Source organism: Mastigoproctus giganteus, chromosome 9 (assembly GCF_048544385.1).
Source record: "Mastigoproctus giganteus isolate SK-2022 chromosome 9, ASM4854438v1, whole genome shotgun sequence".
Classification (NCBI taxonomy): Eukaryota; Metazoa; Arthropoda; class Arachnida; order Uropygi; family Thelyphonidae; genus Mastigoproctus; species Mastigoproctus giganteus.
The window spans coordinates 190,319,051-190,337,447 of NC_143583.1; the positions used below are offsets into that span (position 1 = coordinate 190,319,051).

The 18,397-nt window shown below is 34.9% G+C and overlaps 1 protein-coding gene across 2 annotated transcripts in view; it reads left to right on the top strand.

Annotated features, from left to right (window-relative positions):
- LOC150080972 (putative ATP-dependent RNA helicase DDX10) overlaps positions 1-18,397 on the top strand; it is a 274,251-nt gene that overhangs the window by 184,466 nt on the left and 71,388 nt on the right. For both annotated transcript variants that reach the window (XM_090381935.1, XM_090381936.1), the window contains one exon: positions 10,165-10,266. In XM_090381935.1, coding sequence (XP_090238061.1) covers positions 10,165-10,266 — 102 coding nt within the window. The remainder of the gene's footprint in view (positions 1-10,164; positions 10,267-18,397) is intronic.

Genomic DNA, 18,397 nt, shown 5'->3' on the forward strand with positions numbered 1-18,397 from the left:
GCCAAAACAGATGAAATGCTGACAGATGCAGGTTACATGGAATCTTAAAGGCAGAAAGGCAAAGTCTGCAAAAATAAGTTCCTTCCACATTTTGTAAAAATGGAATTTAGTTTTTATCAATGTATCAAAAATTTATTTTGCATTTAATAATTAAATACAAAAATCCAACAACTATTACACAACACTAATAATATTTTATTACATGGTTGTAATAATATTTTTAAATGTTGAGGAAGATATATATCTATCTGTGTTTGACTTAATACAGCAGATCGCCGCCTTGTTGTTCCCGTTTTCCAAAGTTGCCGGATGTGGGCATCCTCAGCTTTCAAATTTCTCTTTCTTGTGGCTGATAGTGCACCTTCCTTCCGTGTTTTTCTAGGACATCCTTGTCTTCTCTTCCCTTGTGGTATCCACTCATATATAATTTTAGGCCATCTCACTTCATTCGTGTGCAGCAGATGTCCAAACCATCTCAACTTCCTATCTTATATTCATTCTATAATATCTCCATCTATGTGCATACGTCTTCTTATTTCCTCATTCGTTATCCTCTCTACTCTAGCACTCCGACATAGGTAGTCCATCTCTAGGGCTCTAAGCTTCTTTTTGTCACACTCTTTCAGTGTCCACACCTCACATCTGTAGCAAAGTACCAATTCCACTAACGACTCTCCGATATGTTTTTTAGTTCTACAGGAGATATTGTTGTCCCACCATATAGATTTTAGGGCACTACGAATCTTCCTACTTTGATGAATTCTTTGTAAACTTCCTCTTTTGCCAATCCTTCTTTAGTTAATCTACATCCAAGATATTTGAAAAAGTCAACAGGTTTTAGATGTATTCTGTCTTTGTAAAATTGATATTGAGGCCCCATTGGTCATATCAATTTTTTCAATATTTATTCTAAATCATAAGCTTCTTGTGCAATGATAACCTGATCATTGGCAAAATTTAGACTCCAAAGATATCTGTCATTAATTGGTACTCCCATTCTATAACGGCTTCTTTTCCATTCTTGTAAAACACATTGCAAGAAAACATTAAACAATAAAGGTGATAAGCTACATCCTTGTCTCAGCCCCTTTGTTGGATAGATTTGGTTAGATAAAGTATTCCCAACTTTAATATATGCCACGTTGTTATCATACAATTCCCTGATCAGTTCCACAAGCTTTGGATCAACTGACATATTTTAAAGGGCTTTCCGGCACCTATGTAGCCAGGTGGGCAGGAGCAGCAGTGCGTAGCACACACTTCTTGATTAGACCGGAGTTCGAGCCCGTGACCACCAAATACGGAGGATGCGGAAAGGTCGGGGAATGACCACCACATATCCCCGGAGCAATATGGCCTTAGTTGCTAATGCTCCTAAAAACTAAATGACAACAATTAGAGGGCTTTCCATAATCCTCTCTGGGAATGGAGTCATAAGCCTTTTCTAAATCAATGAAGGCAAAGAAGGTATCTTTATTCTTTGCTTTTCTTTTCTCCACCAGCTGTTGTAGAACAAACAGATTGTCCACACAAGAGCAACCTGACCTAAATTCACTTTGTTCTTCAGTTATCTTATCCTTTACCTCCTCTTGCAATTTTAACTGATGAACTTTAGAGTATAGTCTGGATATAGTGCAATGAACATTTAAGCCTCTATAGTTCCCCGGATCCAGCTTATTTCCTTTTATATATGGATGAAATATAACTTACTTTCCATTCATTTGGAGTTTTCCTTAGCTGTATACATCTGTTAATCAGCTGTGCTATCAGATCGAAAAGACTTGGTGGTCTATATTTAATTAGCTCCATCGCTATGTTCCCAGGGCCTGGAGATTTTTTGTTCTTCATTAATTTTGCTCATTCAAGGACTTGATGTTTCGTAATTTCTATCTCCCTATTATCTACTGGTGGAGGGGTAATTATGGTCTGAAACCGTGATTGTCTTTCTTTTAGGAGGTTTATTATAATGATTTTCCATGTTAGTATATCTATAAAGTTATTCGATCGAGATTCATTTGTTTTCAGTGCTCTCAAGCTTCGCCAGGCTTCGAATGACTCTGTTTCTCCTAATGAGCTGTCAATTTCTTGGCATTTTTTCTCCCATGCTGCATTCTTGGATTCAGTAATTTTCCTTTTAACTACTCTATTGCACCTTTTGTATTCTTCTCTATTTTCCTGATTTTTATTCATTAACCATTTGTTATAGGCTCTTTTCTTTTCTTTCACCAAACTCACTACCTCCTCATTCCACCAATACTGTTGCTTATATTTATGATCAATTAGGCCTAGTGCTTCGTTAACAGCCTTGTGTATGGTGGTTTTAATGCTGTTATATAAGATATTCACCTCTTCTGTTTCTCCAGTGTGCGATAGGTGGTTCTGGAAGATATATAAAACATTGTAATAAAAATCAAATATTACTGAAAATAGGTATTTTAAAAAAGCTATAATTTGTAACATGCTACTTTTAAGTTTGGAAAATGTATAACACTTAGCTGTTTTTGGTTGGACTTCCCTGCTTTTGTGTATTAAAAAGTTATTTTGAGCAGTGGTATAAGGACAGAGATGCATGACAGGTGTATGAGAAGCTTCCAAGGGATGCAGCAAAGGAGATAAAAATATTAAAAATAAAGAATTGAAGTAAACAGAAGTATTTAAAATAAGCGTGTTAGGAAGATTGTATTGAACTTAGATATAAGTTTAATTTGTATAAGAAATTATTACTATTTGTTATCACATATCAATGTTAAGTTAACTCTCTTTTTGTTGCATTTAATATTTTGTTACAGGGTCACTAACATCTACTTAAGAGTGTACATGCACACAAGATGATCCATAAGTAAGGAAACTGTTTTGAATAATTCTTGATATATGTATAAGTTATTTTAAAAATATTTTATAATAGATGAGTCTTACAATGAAGGAGAGGATTGAAATTGTAAAGTGGCATGCAAAATATGAAAATGATTGAATTGATTAGAACTCTTAGTGAACATCACCAGGTCTCTTTTGGAGTGTACCACTGTGAATGAAGAAGAATATTTTTTTGCCCGAATTTTACTGCTGATGAATGTTGGGTTCACTAGTTTGATCCAGAATCTGAAGTTATCATCATGCAGTGGAAACACACTGGGTTACCCACTCAGAAAAAATTCAAGTGCAAGCTTCAGCTGGGAAAATTCTGTTGACAGTCTTCTGGGACTGTTCAGCAGTCCTGCTCATTGATTTTCTTCAAAGGGGTAAAACTATGAGAGGAGGTACTATGTGAATGTATTAACCAAATTATGAGAAAACATCAATCGGCAGCAATGAGAAATGCTGTCCCGAGGAGTGCTGCTTCTGGATGACAATTGCCTCACCTTACAGCTGTGAATTGACAGAAACAACAGTGGCCAAAGTGAGGTTTGAGTCTTTGCCACATCCATCTTATACACCTGATATGGCCCCATCTGACTTTTACTTTTTGGGTAATTGAAACAGTATCTTCATGGAATGCATTTTGTGAACAATGAACTGAGCAGTGACTGAGCAGTTTGTTGAGCAAAATACAGATTTCTACAAGGAGGGGATTTTTCAAGTTGACACACAAATGGGAAAAATGCATAATTGTGGGCAGTGACTACATAGAGAAGTCTTAACATGTCATCTGAATTTCTTGAGTCTGGGATTACAGGAACTATATGTTTGACAGAACTTTTTTGAATACACCTCATATCTTGTCTGCTGCAGCCAAAAATGTTTAATATGTATGGAGTTGTAATGGTGGTGTGTGTATATTTACATATATACTAAACCATCAAAAACGAATGGGATTGAAAGAAAGATATTAATGAGAAATCAATGTGTTGTTGTTGTTGGCATAAGGCTCCCCAAAACCTTACCATACAAATTCACTCCATCCACATATATAATTGTATACACTAAAATGGGAAACTCACATAAATATAATTATTAGTCACTAAGCAGTAATGGAAGCAAATAGTGAACAACTGCAGTGAACAACTCACAAAAATAAGGCTGTTGTGTTGTCTTAAGGCTCTTCAGACACAGGTCTCAGACACTAACGCTCAGAATGTAATGGAGTTGTACTATTTAAAACTTAAAACACATCTTACAACAATGAATAATGAATTTCTGATTTAAAAAAAAAAAAAAAAAATTTACAACCCCAGCCTTCCAAGATATAACATAGTTTAGGTGCACTGCCTTATGCATAAAATTTCTTTGTAATCATACAAAACTCGGGACCTTATATCTTAAACTTGAAATTATTTAAATTTTACTTGATACTCCTGGTGAAATAAAGAATAAACAAACTTTATTATCTAAGAGTTAAACCTTTTCAATTAAATTATGTTGAACTCATTTCAGAGACACTCACTCATATAAAGACATTGAGACTAACCACTGACTCTTATTTGTCCCAGACCTTCTCTTTCTTTCTTCAAAGCTTTATTATGTCAATGAAAATGATAACATATAGGCTGTATGCATTATTTCTTACATATTGTAGTTAGTCTACTACAGTAGACTGTCGAAATAACTTCATCCAAAAATAATGGCACATTGAGATTGGATGCTTACATGCAGCGCGGATGTCCTTGCAGTGCTGAAAAAAGAAAATATGATTACTTTATTTGTTAAATTCGTCATTTTGAAAGTGAATTCTGTACTGATATCATGGATTATAGGGCTGTTTTATTTATTTTAAATTTAAAACCACTCACTATGGTTTCTAAAGTTACTAAACCTCATAAAGAGAAGAAAGAAACATTAAAACTTAGTGACAAACTTGATATTATAATAGAAAATAGAACAGGCTTAAGTAGGAGTGTATTAATGACAGAATATAACATTGGATCATCAGCATGCTTATGGTTTTTATGTGCAGTTAATAAAATTGCATTCCTAATCTCTCTATTTCTTATTTAGCCTCATTATTTATTTCTGCATTAAATATATTAAAAATAAAACTTTCTAGATAACAGAAAACTCAAATAACGGCATCATGAATCCCCGAACGGTGCCGGGAATTCTAAAAGTCTATAGTTTTTTTTTATAGTTATACTGTATATAGTTTTTTAATTTTTTATCTTCATTAAATATTTAAGTGATGAAAATTCAAAACAGTGCAGTTTATATTTTAATAAATTAGCTATTTTTGTGCTGTGTTGTGGACAAAAACTATTTGCCTCAAAAAATTGTTCCAAGTTGTATTTTTCCCACCAACTATCTTTAAAAATACCTTTTATTTTATTAGCTCTATTGACCATGCCACTTCTCTGAAGCCTGAGCACTGGAGATAATATGTTGTGAACAAATTTTTTTATATTAAAAGATTCAAACAGCTGCAAGAATAGTCATCAGGAATAGTAGAGCTATTCTTAATGATTTAGAGTAAAAACTATCTCCCCTATCCTTTAATAATGACTCAGATGTACCCAAAGCAATGTATGAGGTATGGATATAAAGTTCTGCACTGATGCAATAAAAAGAACACAAAGGAACTCAAAAATGGTTTTATTTTTATTCAACACAATCATCTAATTGAATGCACTAATCATACCCTTCTAAAAGTTTCTGAAAAGAGTCAGTTAAGGTGTACAAAGAGATGACGTTCAGTTCATTGGTTATGTTTTTCTTATTGTTTTAAACATTTTGAAATCTCTTTCCTCTGAGGGTAATTTTCACCATGGGAAAGAGAAAGAAGTGTGCTTATGCTGGATTGGAAGAGTAGGGTGGACGGTTGAGCTGTAGAGCCATGCTTCATCAGAAATAACTTCACATCAACTGTGGAATGAGCAGAGGCATTGTCAAGTAACAAGAACCAGCTGCCCTTTTTCTTGAAATTGCTACCTCACACGGGTAATGTGCTATAGTTGTTTTTGAAGCACCTGTATGTAGAACACAGCGTTGACTCTCTCCCCTTCAGATACAAATTCCTCATTAATCACACACTGTTTTTCGAAAAAACATGATGTGCATCGTCTTAATCACAGACTTCTGTAAACAAAATCCTTTTGGACCTTGGTGATTATTTTGAAGTCCACTGCATGCTCCGATGCTTCTTCATACTGAAGCGTTGGGTCATACTGAAGCACCTGTCACGCATCTCCAGTGATAATGCAGTCAAGGAAATTTGGATTGTCTTGTCAAGTCTGGATGAAGTCTTCACATGATGACACTCTTTGCTGCTGCTTTCTGCTCATCTGTGAGCTGTGCAGCACAAATTTTGTGCACGCCTTCCTTTTCCCTAAATCCTCATACGGAATTTGACAAATCATCTCATTATTAATATATAACTTATCAGTCATCATTCTGAGGATCAAACGACGATTTCTTGCCACAATTTCCTGAAATTTTGTGATTCTGTCTTCATTTTGAGAGATTGGTGTATATCCACATCATGAGTCATTGCAAGCATCCTCACTGGCATCTTTGAACTGCTTATACATTCACACACACTAGTACAACTTAATGTTTCATCGCCACAAACAGTTTTTAACATTTCATACATTTCTGGTACAGATTTTCCTAGTTTAAAGCAAAACTTGATATTTGTTTTTTCCTCCATTGCAAAATTGTTACACAGAATGTTAATGCTATTAACATAATTGGGTGTTACTTTCAGCCTGTCAGCCTACTGGACAATTGCGGTACCACCATCTGTTCCAGGAAGTTTGAACTACAATTTGTCACTTATGTTTATTTTCAAAATTATTGAGCATGACTAGAACAGCACCAGCCTGGGAACTTTATTGCCACACCTTGTATGATTTCATTGACTAAAAGCAGAGTTGTTTTATTAGCATTTTGATTCATGTTCTGGAAGCTTATCCAAGTTGTCTTGAAAAGCACCACTTGGCACTAATCATTAACCACTCTTCCAATCTTTACATCCTACCCTCTAGCCCTTTCTTTAATGCCATTTAAGGAAATCAGAAGCAAGAGTAGCCCTGGTACCAATCTGTGTGGTGGGTTCCAATTCTAATATGAGCCCATCCTGCAGAGTAATTGTTAACCACAACCCTCTTCCTTCTTCCCCACAGTCATTCTGTGATCCATCATAGAGTCTTACTCTTGATCCCAGCATGTTCTGGCTTATACAGTAACCTCTCATGCAGGACTAAGTTAAATTATTTGCTAAAACCCAAATAAATAAATAATAAAAATATTTCCTACATCCGCCTCATGAGTAACAGTCAAAATAGCTAATTAGGCTAGCTAAACATGATTTTCCCTATGACTGAAGTCATATTGACTGCAGTTACCCACTTTACTCTTAGAATCCCTACTATGTATTGGCAGTACATTGCCATTTCTCCAGTCTGAAGGAGTCTTGCTTGAATCTAATGATGTCCTCATAATAAACCTTAATGGTTCATTGCACTCTCTTGCCACCTCTCAGAATTTCTGGGTATATGGCATAACACTAGGAGCCTTATTTTCCTTTAAGCTTTACAGTTTTTATAATAGTCCTGTAATTTCAGTATTGTTAATTTTGTACTGCTCAAAATCACTTGCACAGCCTCTCCTCGCTAATGCAAGGCCTTTCGTCTGTATTCATCCAATTATTCATTCATTCTTTCCTTACTCTTTCTATTGCAGTATTTTTTTTTGAAAGGAGAAATTCAGTAACTATGAATGCTGAAGTTCAGGAGCCAATTGGTCAACTTGGGAAAAATAAATGAGATTCTTTGTTGTTGATTCAGTGCACACACAGAAAGTGATTTAAAAGTCACTATATAATTTTAAAAATACATTGTAAGCATTTAATTTTGTAGATTTAGAATAACATATTTTAATATTTCTACAGCGCTGATAAGAATTTTGTCTCAATCACTAACAAGTTACGTTACATCTATGAGATATAAGATATTTGATGAAGTAATGCTTTTTACCAGTTTTATATAATTTATTTTACTTATGTTCATATCTCAAAATGGACACCAGCATTGTAATGGAAGCAAATAGGCAGTATGTCTGCAGTGAACAACCCACAAAATTAAGGCTGGTGTGTTGCCTTAAGGTTCCTCAAACAGACACAGAGTTGAATCACCGGTCTGAGTTTGATATTTAGTTGTAAAATGTAGCAGCCTGATTGAGAACTATCGTTCTCAATCAGACTGTTACATTTTACAACTAAATATGAAAAAAAAGAAAGGGGGGAAAAAAAAGTTCACAAGATCATTGCTAATGATGCTCCTGGTAATTTCCTCTGGCAATTGTTCTTGTCTTTCTCTGTTGAATCCTTCTCTCTCTCTCTCTCTCGGCCAAATCAGGGTTCCTTGCAAGCCACTGTTTGCCCACATCTGCTAAATGTATCCTTTAGAAAAATTGCCAAGTCGGTTTTGTACAAGAAATGTTGAGAAACATCATCCACCGTAAAGATCATTTCCTACACATTTGGCAATGTATGACTTTAGGAAAAACAAATTCTTGAAGTATATTAAAGTATCTTTTTGAATTCATCTGTAAAATGTGTCAGTCAGACATTCTGTCATATGTCACCCTTTTTACATGGAATGTGTTATTCCTGGAAACAGTGTGTTTAAATTTGGTAGTCAGATGATTGTTCTTAATGCCAAAGCCATCTGACCAAATTATGCTCTTCAAGAGATCTTGCTAGGCCTCCAACCATCCACACATGGTTTTTGAAAACAGTTACAGTTCTCTAGATAAAACTTCTTGAAAAAGCATGGTTTCCATAGTTTCCTTTTTTCAGTTGTATTTTCAAAATGTACAGAATGGTAAGTCAGCCTAATTTTATGCACATGCACTCTAATGGATTTCTTGGACTTTGTGAAAAGGCATAAAAAGTTTGGACCACCTTGATGGTCTCACCAAGATGGAACAGAGAAGTGGATGTGCTTCCACTGCACTTTCTGTCAGCCCCAGACCCTTTATCAGCAGTTTTTTGCAGAAAAAAATAATGGTTTTAGGATTGAGTGTTGCAGTCTTTGCTCTCTCATTATTATTATTATTATTATTATTATTATTATTATTAGCCACATGGTGCAAGGAAGCCTGAGGCTTATGCTGCACCAGCCAAAAAAAAAAAAATTCTGAATTACCCTGAGAGAGAGAGAGAGAGAGAGAGTCACCAAGAAAAAGAAGAATGATTGATACTCATTTGCCCAGTTATCACTTTTCTAAAAAAAAACAAAGCAAAAGTAGTGCAGGATATGGAATGGTATTCTCTAACAAAGAATTTAAATAAATATTCTGTGTGATTATTTTTTTGCTCCTACAGCAACATTTAGGTTGCAACTCTACAATCATTTTGTGTATCAGTATGGGCAAAACGTTTTTTTTTTTTTTTTTTGCTAGATATAACTTTTATTAATGAAACTGGGCTCTGATTCTTTAACACATTAACTGTATCATGATGCATATGTGTGTGTCATTGGGTTTTCTAATCCACTTGGAGGGAAAACCACCTGAGTTTAGCACAGGAAATTCCCAGTCCATTATTCAATTTCATGATTTGAAGTGAAAAAGCTCAATGGATGACAAGGTTACTGAAAGAACTTGTAACTTGGGAATATTGTTTGGCATTTTTAGATTGGGATTATTGTTTGAGCAGTTTTTATGATATAATAGCAACCATTTCTTCTGATTTGATGGGAGAAAAACCCAATATTTTTGTCAAGCAACCTTTGCCAGTGGTTGACTAATTCAGCCATAGTGAAAAGAAAGCCCAAAAATATCTCTGACCTGCCCAATCCAGGTTCACTGGTGAAGCCAGCAGTGAAAGTGTTAATATCATTTTTGGACTATATCATTACGTATAGACCTAATTTTCTCTACCACAAAAGTCAGCCCTACCAGTATTCTTCCCTTCTCCTGCCAATCTTTAAAGCAGAATAGCCTTTTGGTGATGTTTTAAAAAAGTATTGGCTCTCTAGGTTGATCACAGTTAAGAAAGTTTATTTTGTCTTCAGCTTTAAGACCACAGCATTTGCACATACCATTTGAAATCCTGCTTGCCACAAAATGGACACAAGGATAAAGTACACCTTTATTAATTAATTTTTTTCATAGGTCTATATAGCTTTTGTTGTATTAAAATTGTCAAAAAAATGTATCTGTCTTTGACTTTAGTCCTCTTCTGATTGATTAATTGTGTAATTGTGAAGTAATTTTACTGAATTTCTGTTGTAGGTACAAAGAAGGAGGTAATGCACTTTTGGTGCTGTTGCCTTCGGAAGAAGCAGCTATGGTTAAACAATTACATGCTCGTCTCATACCAGTCAAAAAAATTAGGTAAAATTGAAACATTTTTAAACCTGTAATTTGTTTTAGAAATCATGTAAAGTCAATTAGCTAAAAGTTTGTAATTATTCTGAAAGGACTGTTGTGATTTGTTTGTATTTTATATAAGGATTCAGTTAAAGTACATTTGATGTGTGACTTTTCTCATCTGGGTAAGGTGGGAGGAATAGACATACTTAAACCAAAACAACATGTTACTGTTTTGCATGTAACTTTCCATATAGCAGTTCAAATAGACAATGCAACAAAAGCAGTCAAGCATTCAGTGATTACACTTTTAACTGCTAAAGGGCAAGAACCACAAGAAATTCATAATATACTGGCTGTGTGATGAAAATTGCTGTATGAAAAGTGCTTTCATACAGTGGCCAAGAACGAAGAGAAAGGGCATGCAGTCTGCTGCCTCCTGGACAATCTTGCCATCTGAAATCTACCTATAGTGTTGAATTTTTGGGAAGCATACTGTGCAGTAACAGATGTATATCAGTTAGAGAACATTTCCAACTGCTTAACATCAGCACAGGAAATTCCCACTCCATTATTCAATTTCATGATTTGAAGTGGAAAAGCTCAGTGGATGCCAAGGTTACTGAAAGAACTTGTAACTTGGGATTATTGTTTGAGCAGTTTTTATGATATAATAGCAAGAGCGGTGATTTTTTTTTTTTTTTTTTTTTTTTTTAATGTGAATAATGTCTATGCTGGGGGCATTCAGGCACTCAGGCTGTCACGAAAAGTGAAACGTCTAACTGCTGTTATATCTCCGAAACTAATAGAGAATGGTATAAACAATTTATACTTATTTTGTCGGGTATATAATGCTGTTGACATATATGCAAGAAAAAATTAGAAATTTTGATAATATAATTTTTTTCAAAAAAACTAAAAAAGTCACATTTTGGTCATTTGCTGTTGCACAGTGGTTACTTTCACTCTCAATAACTTCTAAACTACAGATATAAACAGTAAGTGACAAAATTGTTCAGTAGGAAATGTAGTTTTTACATCTATAAATAGTTTTGATGTAGCTCTTGTGGTTCCTGAGTAATAGCAATGCAAAGTTGAGAGAGAGTTGAAAAATTCAAGCATTTTCAAGTTTGTTTTCGCAATATCTTGAAAACTATAAATGTTAGACAAAAACAGTAAGCAACAAAATTGTTGCCCTTTGAGAGCTCTACAAGGATATACAGTAAACCCCCACTATTCGCGGTATCTGTATTCGCGGTTGCTGATTTAACATAAAATGAAACCTAAAAAAATGTGAATTTTAAAGCGCCGTGAACATTTTCCGCCATAAAAAAACATGGGCGTGGCTAAAATTATCTTTCCCGGTCAAAACAGCACTCAGTGGGTGGGGGAGAATGGTGACAAAATTGCGAGCGTGGATGTTTCTCGCTAATCCTTGTTCGGTATGTGTTATGCGCTTGCCATGGAAGGTTTCGTCGTTTGTTTTTAATTTATATGCTTTTAAAATTGAATAAATTTATCAATTTATAAATTGATATGCTTACAAAATTGATAAATCTACCATTTTGCAGTGTAAAACATTTGGATAAGTTCTTTCTAACCCGTACAAAAATATGGTTACGAATAACAAGGGAAATGTGAATGTGAAATTGTCAAAGAAGGTGATGACATTGGCGAATAAAATTGAGTTATTAGAAAAAAATTTCTAATGGTGAAAGTGTCTTCTCAGTGGCAAAACATTATAAAATCAGTGAGTCAACGGTACGATCAATCAAAAAATCGAAGAAAAAATCCGCCATAATGTCCGTGAAAACGCGCTAATTGCTTCAAAAATTTGCTCTGTAACTCGTGATGTTAAATTATAAAAAAATGGAAAAGCTTTAAATCTGTGGATAAGAAGACCGAACTCAAAATAAAATTCCGTTAAGTTCACTCATCATTCGTGACAAGGCAAAACTCCTTTATCAACACTTTAGTGAAACTGGTGATAGCACCAGTTTCGCTAAAGCGTTGATAAAGGAGTTTTGTTACTATGGGAGCCATAACTCAGTATTCGCGTTTTCGGTATTTGCGGCATTTCTCAAGAATGTAACCCCTGCGAATAGCGGGGGTTTACTGTATAACTAGATTTCAAATCGGGTTTTTAGTAAGTTTAAATTGTATTTTTTTCATTTCACATGATGTTATTCACAGATCCACCTTCTGCTCATTGGAGCCAATGTAGTTTTTTTTTTTTTTTTTTTAAATATGATTTTGGCTGGAGATGCTTGGTGCCATCATTTTTACCTGTTGGCTAAGCTTTCCAGTATGTAGTGAAAACATTCACAATTTCCAAGAGTTAAAAAAAATATCAATTTCACATTTCTGAAAAAGTTATGGCAGTGGTTTGCTGTTATATTTTAAAGAGTCTTGTGCCACTATTAACTTGAAATGGTATGCTGAAATTTTGAACCACCATGCCAGCCTCAGCATCAAACAAGTGACCACCTTTATTGTTGGTCACTTGTTTGATATGACCACATAGGACAATTCCCTCTATCGGTAGACCAAGTCAACTGATAGAGAGAATTGTCCTGCTTGTTAATAATGCACATCTACACATTACTAATCAATTCAGGCTTTATTACTTTAAAAATAACTAAGTGCACAAGGCATAATACTTTAAGAGTTAAGAGTTTAATATCTATATAATATCAGTCCAGATACACCATAGATAACTTAAGAAACTACGATGGTAGTTAGTGTGGGAGGCATTATTTGCTCTGCATCTCATTGTGCTCTTCCTTCACGAGTTGCCATTGTATTGCACTACCTCGAATAAGTAACGTTTCACTAATAGAGAAGACTATTGTTACTTATTCTCAGTCTTCTCTATTAGTGAAGCGTTACTTATTCGAGGTAGTGCAATACCATGGCACCTCACTGTGAAGTAAGAGCACAATATGAGATGCAGAGCAAATAATGCCTCCCACACTAACTACCATCGTAGTTTCTTAAGAGTTATCTATGGTGTATCTACATCGATATTATATAGATATTAGGCTTTATTACAAAAGATGCATTTGAAGATACTAAAAATACCCTACATACAATTCAGATATGTCACTGTGACTTTAATGTGTTTAGTCCACTGAAAAAAAAAAAAAAAAAAAAACTTGAAGGTTTTGGATTTATTTTTAGAATTTTTTAAGAAGGAATATATAAATAGAACCAGATATCTTATTCTGGTTCTCAGTTGTTGCTCCAGAACATCCGAGATGTGCTCAGCTGGATTCAGATCTCTACTGGAAATGGAGGTGCACTACATTATATATATATATATATATATAATGTAGTGCACACGCTTCTTGATTAGACTGGGGTTCGAGCCCGTCACCACCAAATACGGAGGATGCGGAAAGGTCAGGGAATGACCACCGCATATCCCGGAGCAATATGGCCTTAGTTGCTAATGCTCCTAAAATAACAAACAACAACAACATCAGTACTACATTATTTTCCTCAAACCACTATTGTAGTGACCATGCTTTGTGATATAGATAATTGTCTATATCACAAAGCATGGTATAGATCATTGTCTTCCTCATAAGAATATAGCCTCCCTCTCCAAAGAATTGCCACACTCTGGGTAAGCCAGAAACAGTAGACAGTCAAATGTCCAATAAACCAAGTCAGAAATGTGTAAGACAAGTTTATACCCTGACGCCACCACCACCATCACTACTAGATTTCATTGTTCGTGCAATAAAATCTGGGCGAAACCATTCTTTGGGTATTTGCCAAACCCACATGCATCCTTCTGATTCCTAGATGTATGGCCACATTATGTTCTGTTACTGCTATAATATCTGGTATTTCTCTACTCTGCAGCAAAGTAAGCAGTGTCATGCATTGCTGGAGAACAACTTCAACTTACCAGGAGTTTCTCAACCATATGTTTTTATGATGGTTGTTGATCCTACACTTATACAGTGGCAGACAAAAAAAAACTGCATCACCTTAAAAAAAGTAATATTTGCAGTGAAACGTATAAGATATTGTTTGATTGCAGTCATTTTATTTGTCGCAAAGCAAAGGTATTGCATCAGCCGTTTCTATAAATATGGCTTGGAAGGGTATACACGCTCAATACTATCCTGTTTTGTGGAGGTGTAAGCATGGCTCCATATGTTCAGTTGAAACCAAGAAAAAAGGTGTAGCTGTTGCTCTGTCACAGGAAGGGCTTTCTATGTGTGCTGTCACTGATAAAATAGGCTGCCACCAGTCAACAGTATCCCAGGTGCTGAAATTAAAGTGTGAAATGAGTGATGTGAAGAGAAGATCTGGATCAGGCCATAAGAGAGTGACTGCGCTTTCCTAATCTGTTGCTAGTGCTCCTGGATTTTGAGATGACCTCTGGTGTTGAAACAAGTGCAGAACTATCCAAAGACGGCTTGAAATGCATGTTTCATGGACAAAAGAGCAATGGGACACCGTCATCTTTTCTGACGAATTGAAATTCAACCTGCATTGCTCAGGTGGGAAGCGATATGTCAGAAAGCATAAATCAGAAGTATACCATCCTGACTGTTCCCAGCCGGTCAGATTGTCTGGGGATGCATAACAAAGAAAGAAGCGAATTAAGTTTATTAACGGAACTGTGAATGCAGAAACCTACACTGCTATCTTGGAGGAGTGCCTGAAATCCGTTATTAGGGATCACCACACAGACGTCCAAAACTGAATTTTTCAACAGGACTCAGCACTTTGCCACACAGCAAAATTGGTAAGTTTTATGCTATTTAGATTTTATGATGAGTTTGTATTCTTGTCTCACAAGGCTTAAAACATACTTACACCAATGTTTTCCCTTGTTTTTTTCCCTTAAGGTGCAGTCATACGTCAGAAATGCTGGCATTACAGTGTTGAACTGGCCCGGCAACAGTGTAGATTTGAACCCTATTGAAAATTGCTGGTACATAATGTCATCTAAAATTGCTCAGAAGATGCCAACAAGTAATATTCAGCTGCAGGACAGCATTGTAATGGTGTGGTACCACGAAATTGTGCAACCGTATATCCAGAAGTTGATTAACTCTATGCCAGATCATTGCAAGGCTGTAATTGCAGCTCGAGGAGGAACAACAAAATATTGAGGACTTATTTTGCTGATTTACAGTACATAATACTGCTACATTATCTTGTCATTTCAGTTTATAGACGTAAATGCAACAAAATGTATGTTTGGTTGTCATGATTGCCATTTGCATGATTTATCATATTTCCATTAATTATCCATTTTACCCTATGGGAAGATATTTAATGAAGTTAGGTATATCAGGTGGAGTCTTTTTATTGGATTTCATTCACGGAGATATATATCCAGTCTAATAAATGCATTCCGAACATTTCTGCATCCCACAATGCAGTGAGAAAACACATTATTTGCAAAATTCACACGTGATGCAGTTTTTTGTCCACCACTATCAGTTCTGTCAGCTGTCTCTCAGATCAGCCCATTAAGGGCACATTTGTGATTCCTTCTCAATGTCCATTTAAACTTCAGCATTCTCTGGTGGTCCTTAATAGTGATATACCTGGTTTGGGATGAGTGGTTACATTATCTTCTGTTGGTGTACAGTGTTTTCAGCAGCTGATTTTGGAGAATGTGCTTTTTCACTTGCTATGTGAAAACCAAGTGTTTCTAAATAGCTTGCAGAACTTTTGATAAAGCACAAGAATCTCATTAAAAATATAATATAATATAATGGATAGGTAGGGGGGTTTTTTTTTTTTTTTTTTGGATGAAAAATTGGTGGGAGGCCAAACTGATGAAGTTTTCTGTCTCTCTGAATAATAATTTTAATTAATTTATAGCAAAGGCTTAATTTGTACAGCACTTGCCTCCTAATCTGTATTTTCTTATTGTAGTTCAAAAGAAGAAAGGTGAAGGTTTAACTACATTATTAACTAAAACTATGCCCAGAGGAAGAAAGAGTGCACCACTTTTCCCTCCAGTTGTTGTCCATAAAAATCTCATGTAAACGAAAAACTAAAAATGTAGGGTCAGAGGCCAAGAGCCCAAACAGAAGACTTTCGATATATTCATTGTCAGTTGGCTAAGTGGTATAAATGAAGCAAGATTTACATAGTAGTTCTAGTTCCCATGTGTGTCACGCTAAATACGTGGTAATTTGAAGTGTGCTTCAAATTATCACGTGAAATATTAAACACAAGACTACTGGCTGGTGAAAGACCAGCCAGTAGTCTTGTGTTTAATATTTCAAGTGACTTATCCTTCCGGAACCATTCTATCACTAAGGCTTCATATTGGAATTTAATTTAATTAGGGTTATGGTGGAGTCGATTAACGGGGTGTGATTCTGTGAGTGCCTATGTTGTGTAAGCTCAGTGCCTCCTTGGTTGGTCTTAAAACTATTATGATGGTAGTACACTCTCATATTCACCTCATACTTTAGGTGACCCGCATTTTGTAGTGGTGCTACCTATCTAACAGGCATTACAACCTGATTGACATTTAGTGAGATATATTATATTGTTAATATCTTGTATTTGGTACTTGTAAGTCTCCTTATAATTACTAAAGGAGGCTCCTAGTTTATTATAGGAAGAAAAGATTAATGTAATGTCAGTCCCTGTGAAAAACATTATGAAGTTGTCTTACAAACTGGCTATGGTATGGGGAACAAGTTTGGTGTCTTGTGTGTAATCTTTGCTGATATTATTGTTACGAGGATTGTTGATACTATTTTTTATTGCTGATATAGTGTCTTGAAGCAACTGCTCAGTGTACTTCAAATTCCCACATGTTTAGCATGATGCAACATGGGATCTAGAACTACTATATAAATCTTGCTTTTTTTTATACCACTTAGCCAACTGATGAATATATCAAAAGTCTTCTATTTGGGCTCTTGACTTCTGACCCTACATTTTTGGTTTTTCGTTTACATGAGATTTTAGGAACAACTGGAGGGAAAAGTGGTGCACTCCTTCTTCCTCTGGGCATAGTTTTAGTTAATAATGTAGTTAAACCTTCACCTTTACCTTTCTTCTTTTGAACTTCAATAAGAAAATACAGATTGGGAGGTGAGTGCTGAACAAATTAAGCCTTTGATTATAAGTAAATAGACAGCACTTTAAGTTTTAACTATAAATCTTTTAATCTGTCTATGAATACATATTTTTTTTGACAGTAGGTAGTTTAGGTACATCATATTAAGAAATGTTTGAGAAACACTAATAATGTACTGTCATTTCTGGGATAAGAAATGCCATGCTTTTTATGGAATGAACTATTACTTGCTACAGATGGAATATCCCAATATGTGTTGTAGAATAATGAAAACCAAATTATAGTTAGAATTAACATGACTTTATATAATTAATATTATACATTATAGTCCGTGTTAATTCTGATGTAAAAAGGATTAGTGTAGTTTGGATTATCATGACCATCTAAATCTGTTATACCCAGCAATTTAGTTCCCGTTTGGTTTTTAGACCTAGCGAGAGTAAGACCCCCTTTCCTTTAATGCTTTTTTTAGGACCATTGATCTGCGTTCCTCTTTGTCTGCTTTAATTCTCCTAATATTTATTTTTGTGTTGAATATCTGTATTTCTGTTAAAATACATGTATTACACTGGACAACAAATTTTAAGCTTTTGATTTTTTCCCTCCTGAAATATGGTACATCCCATGGATTTTGATGATCTGAATCCAAATTTAAAGTCAGATATTGCATTCCTCTTTAAACTGTGAGTTTAGAAAGGAATGCAAGTTATGCTTCTTGGAATTTTTAATGAAATTTTAACAAGTATTATGATAAAGAACATAAAAATATAGTGTGATTATGTTTCACATAATCCTGCTATAAAACATGGAATATCTTGCAAACTGATTTACTAGATAAAGTCAGGCTACACATTCAAAAATCCTGATTTTTGAATGTGCAGCTACCATATACCTATTGAAAAAAAAATTTTTTAAGTGTTATTTACTGTTTTCCTTGATGCTCTATTTTACTAATTTGGCATGAGGTACTTTGATTTATAGGTCATATGCATTTTCAAAAACAAATGCTAAAGTTTGGTAGAAGTTAAAAAAAATTCATCATTATATTCAGCTGATACTGTGCTATTAGATTAGCAGTTA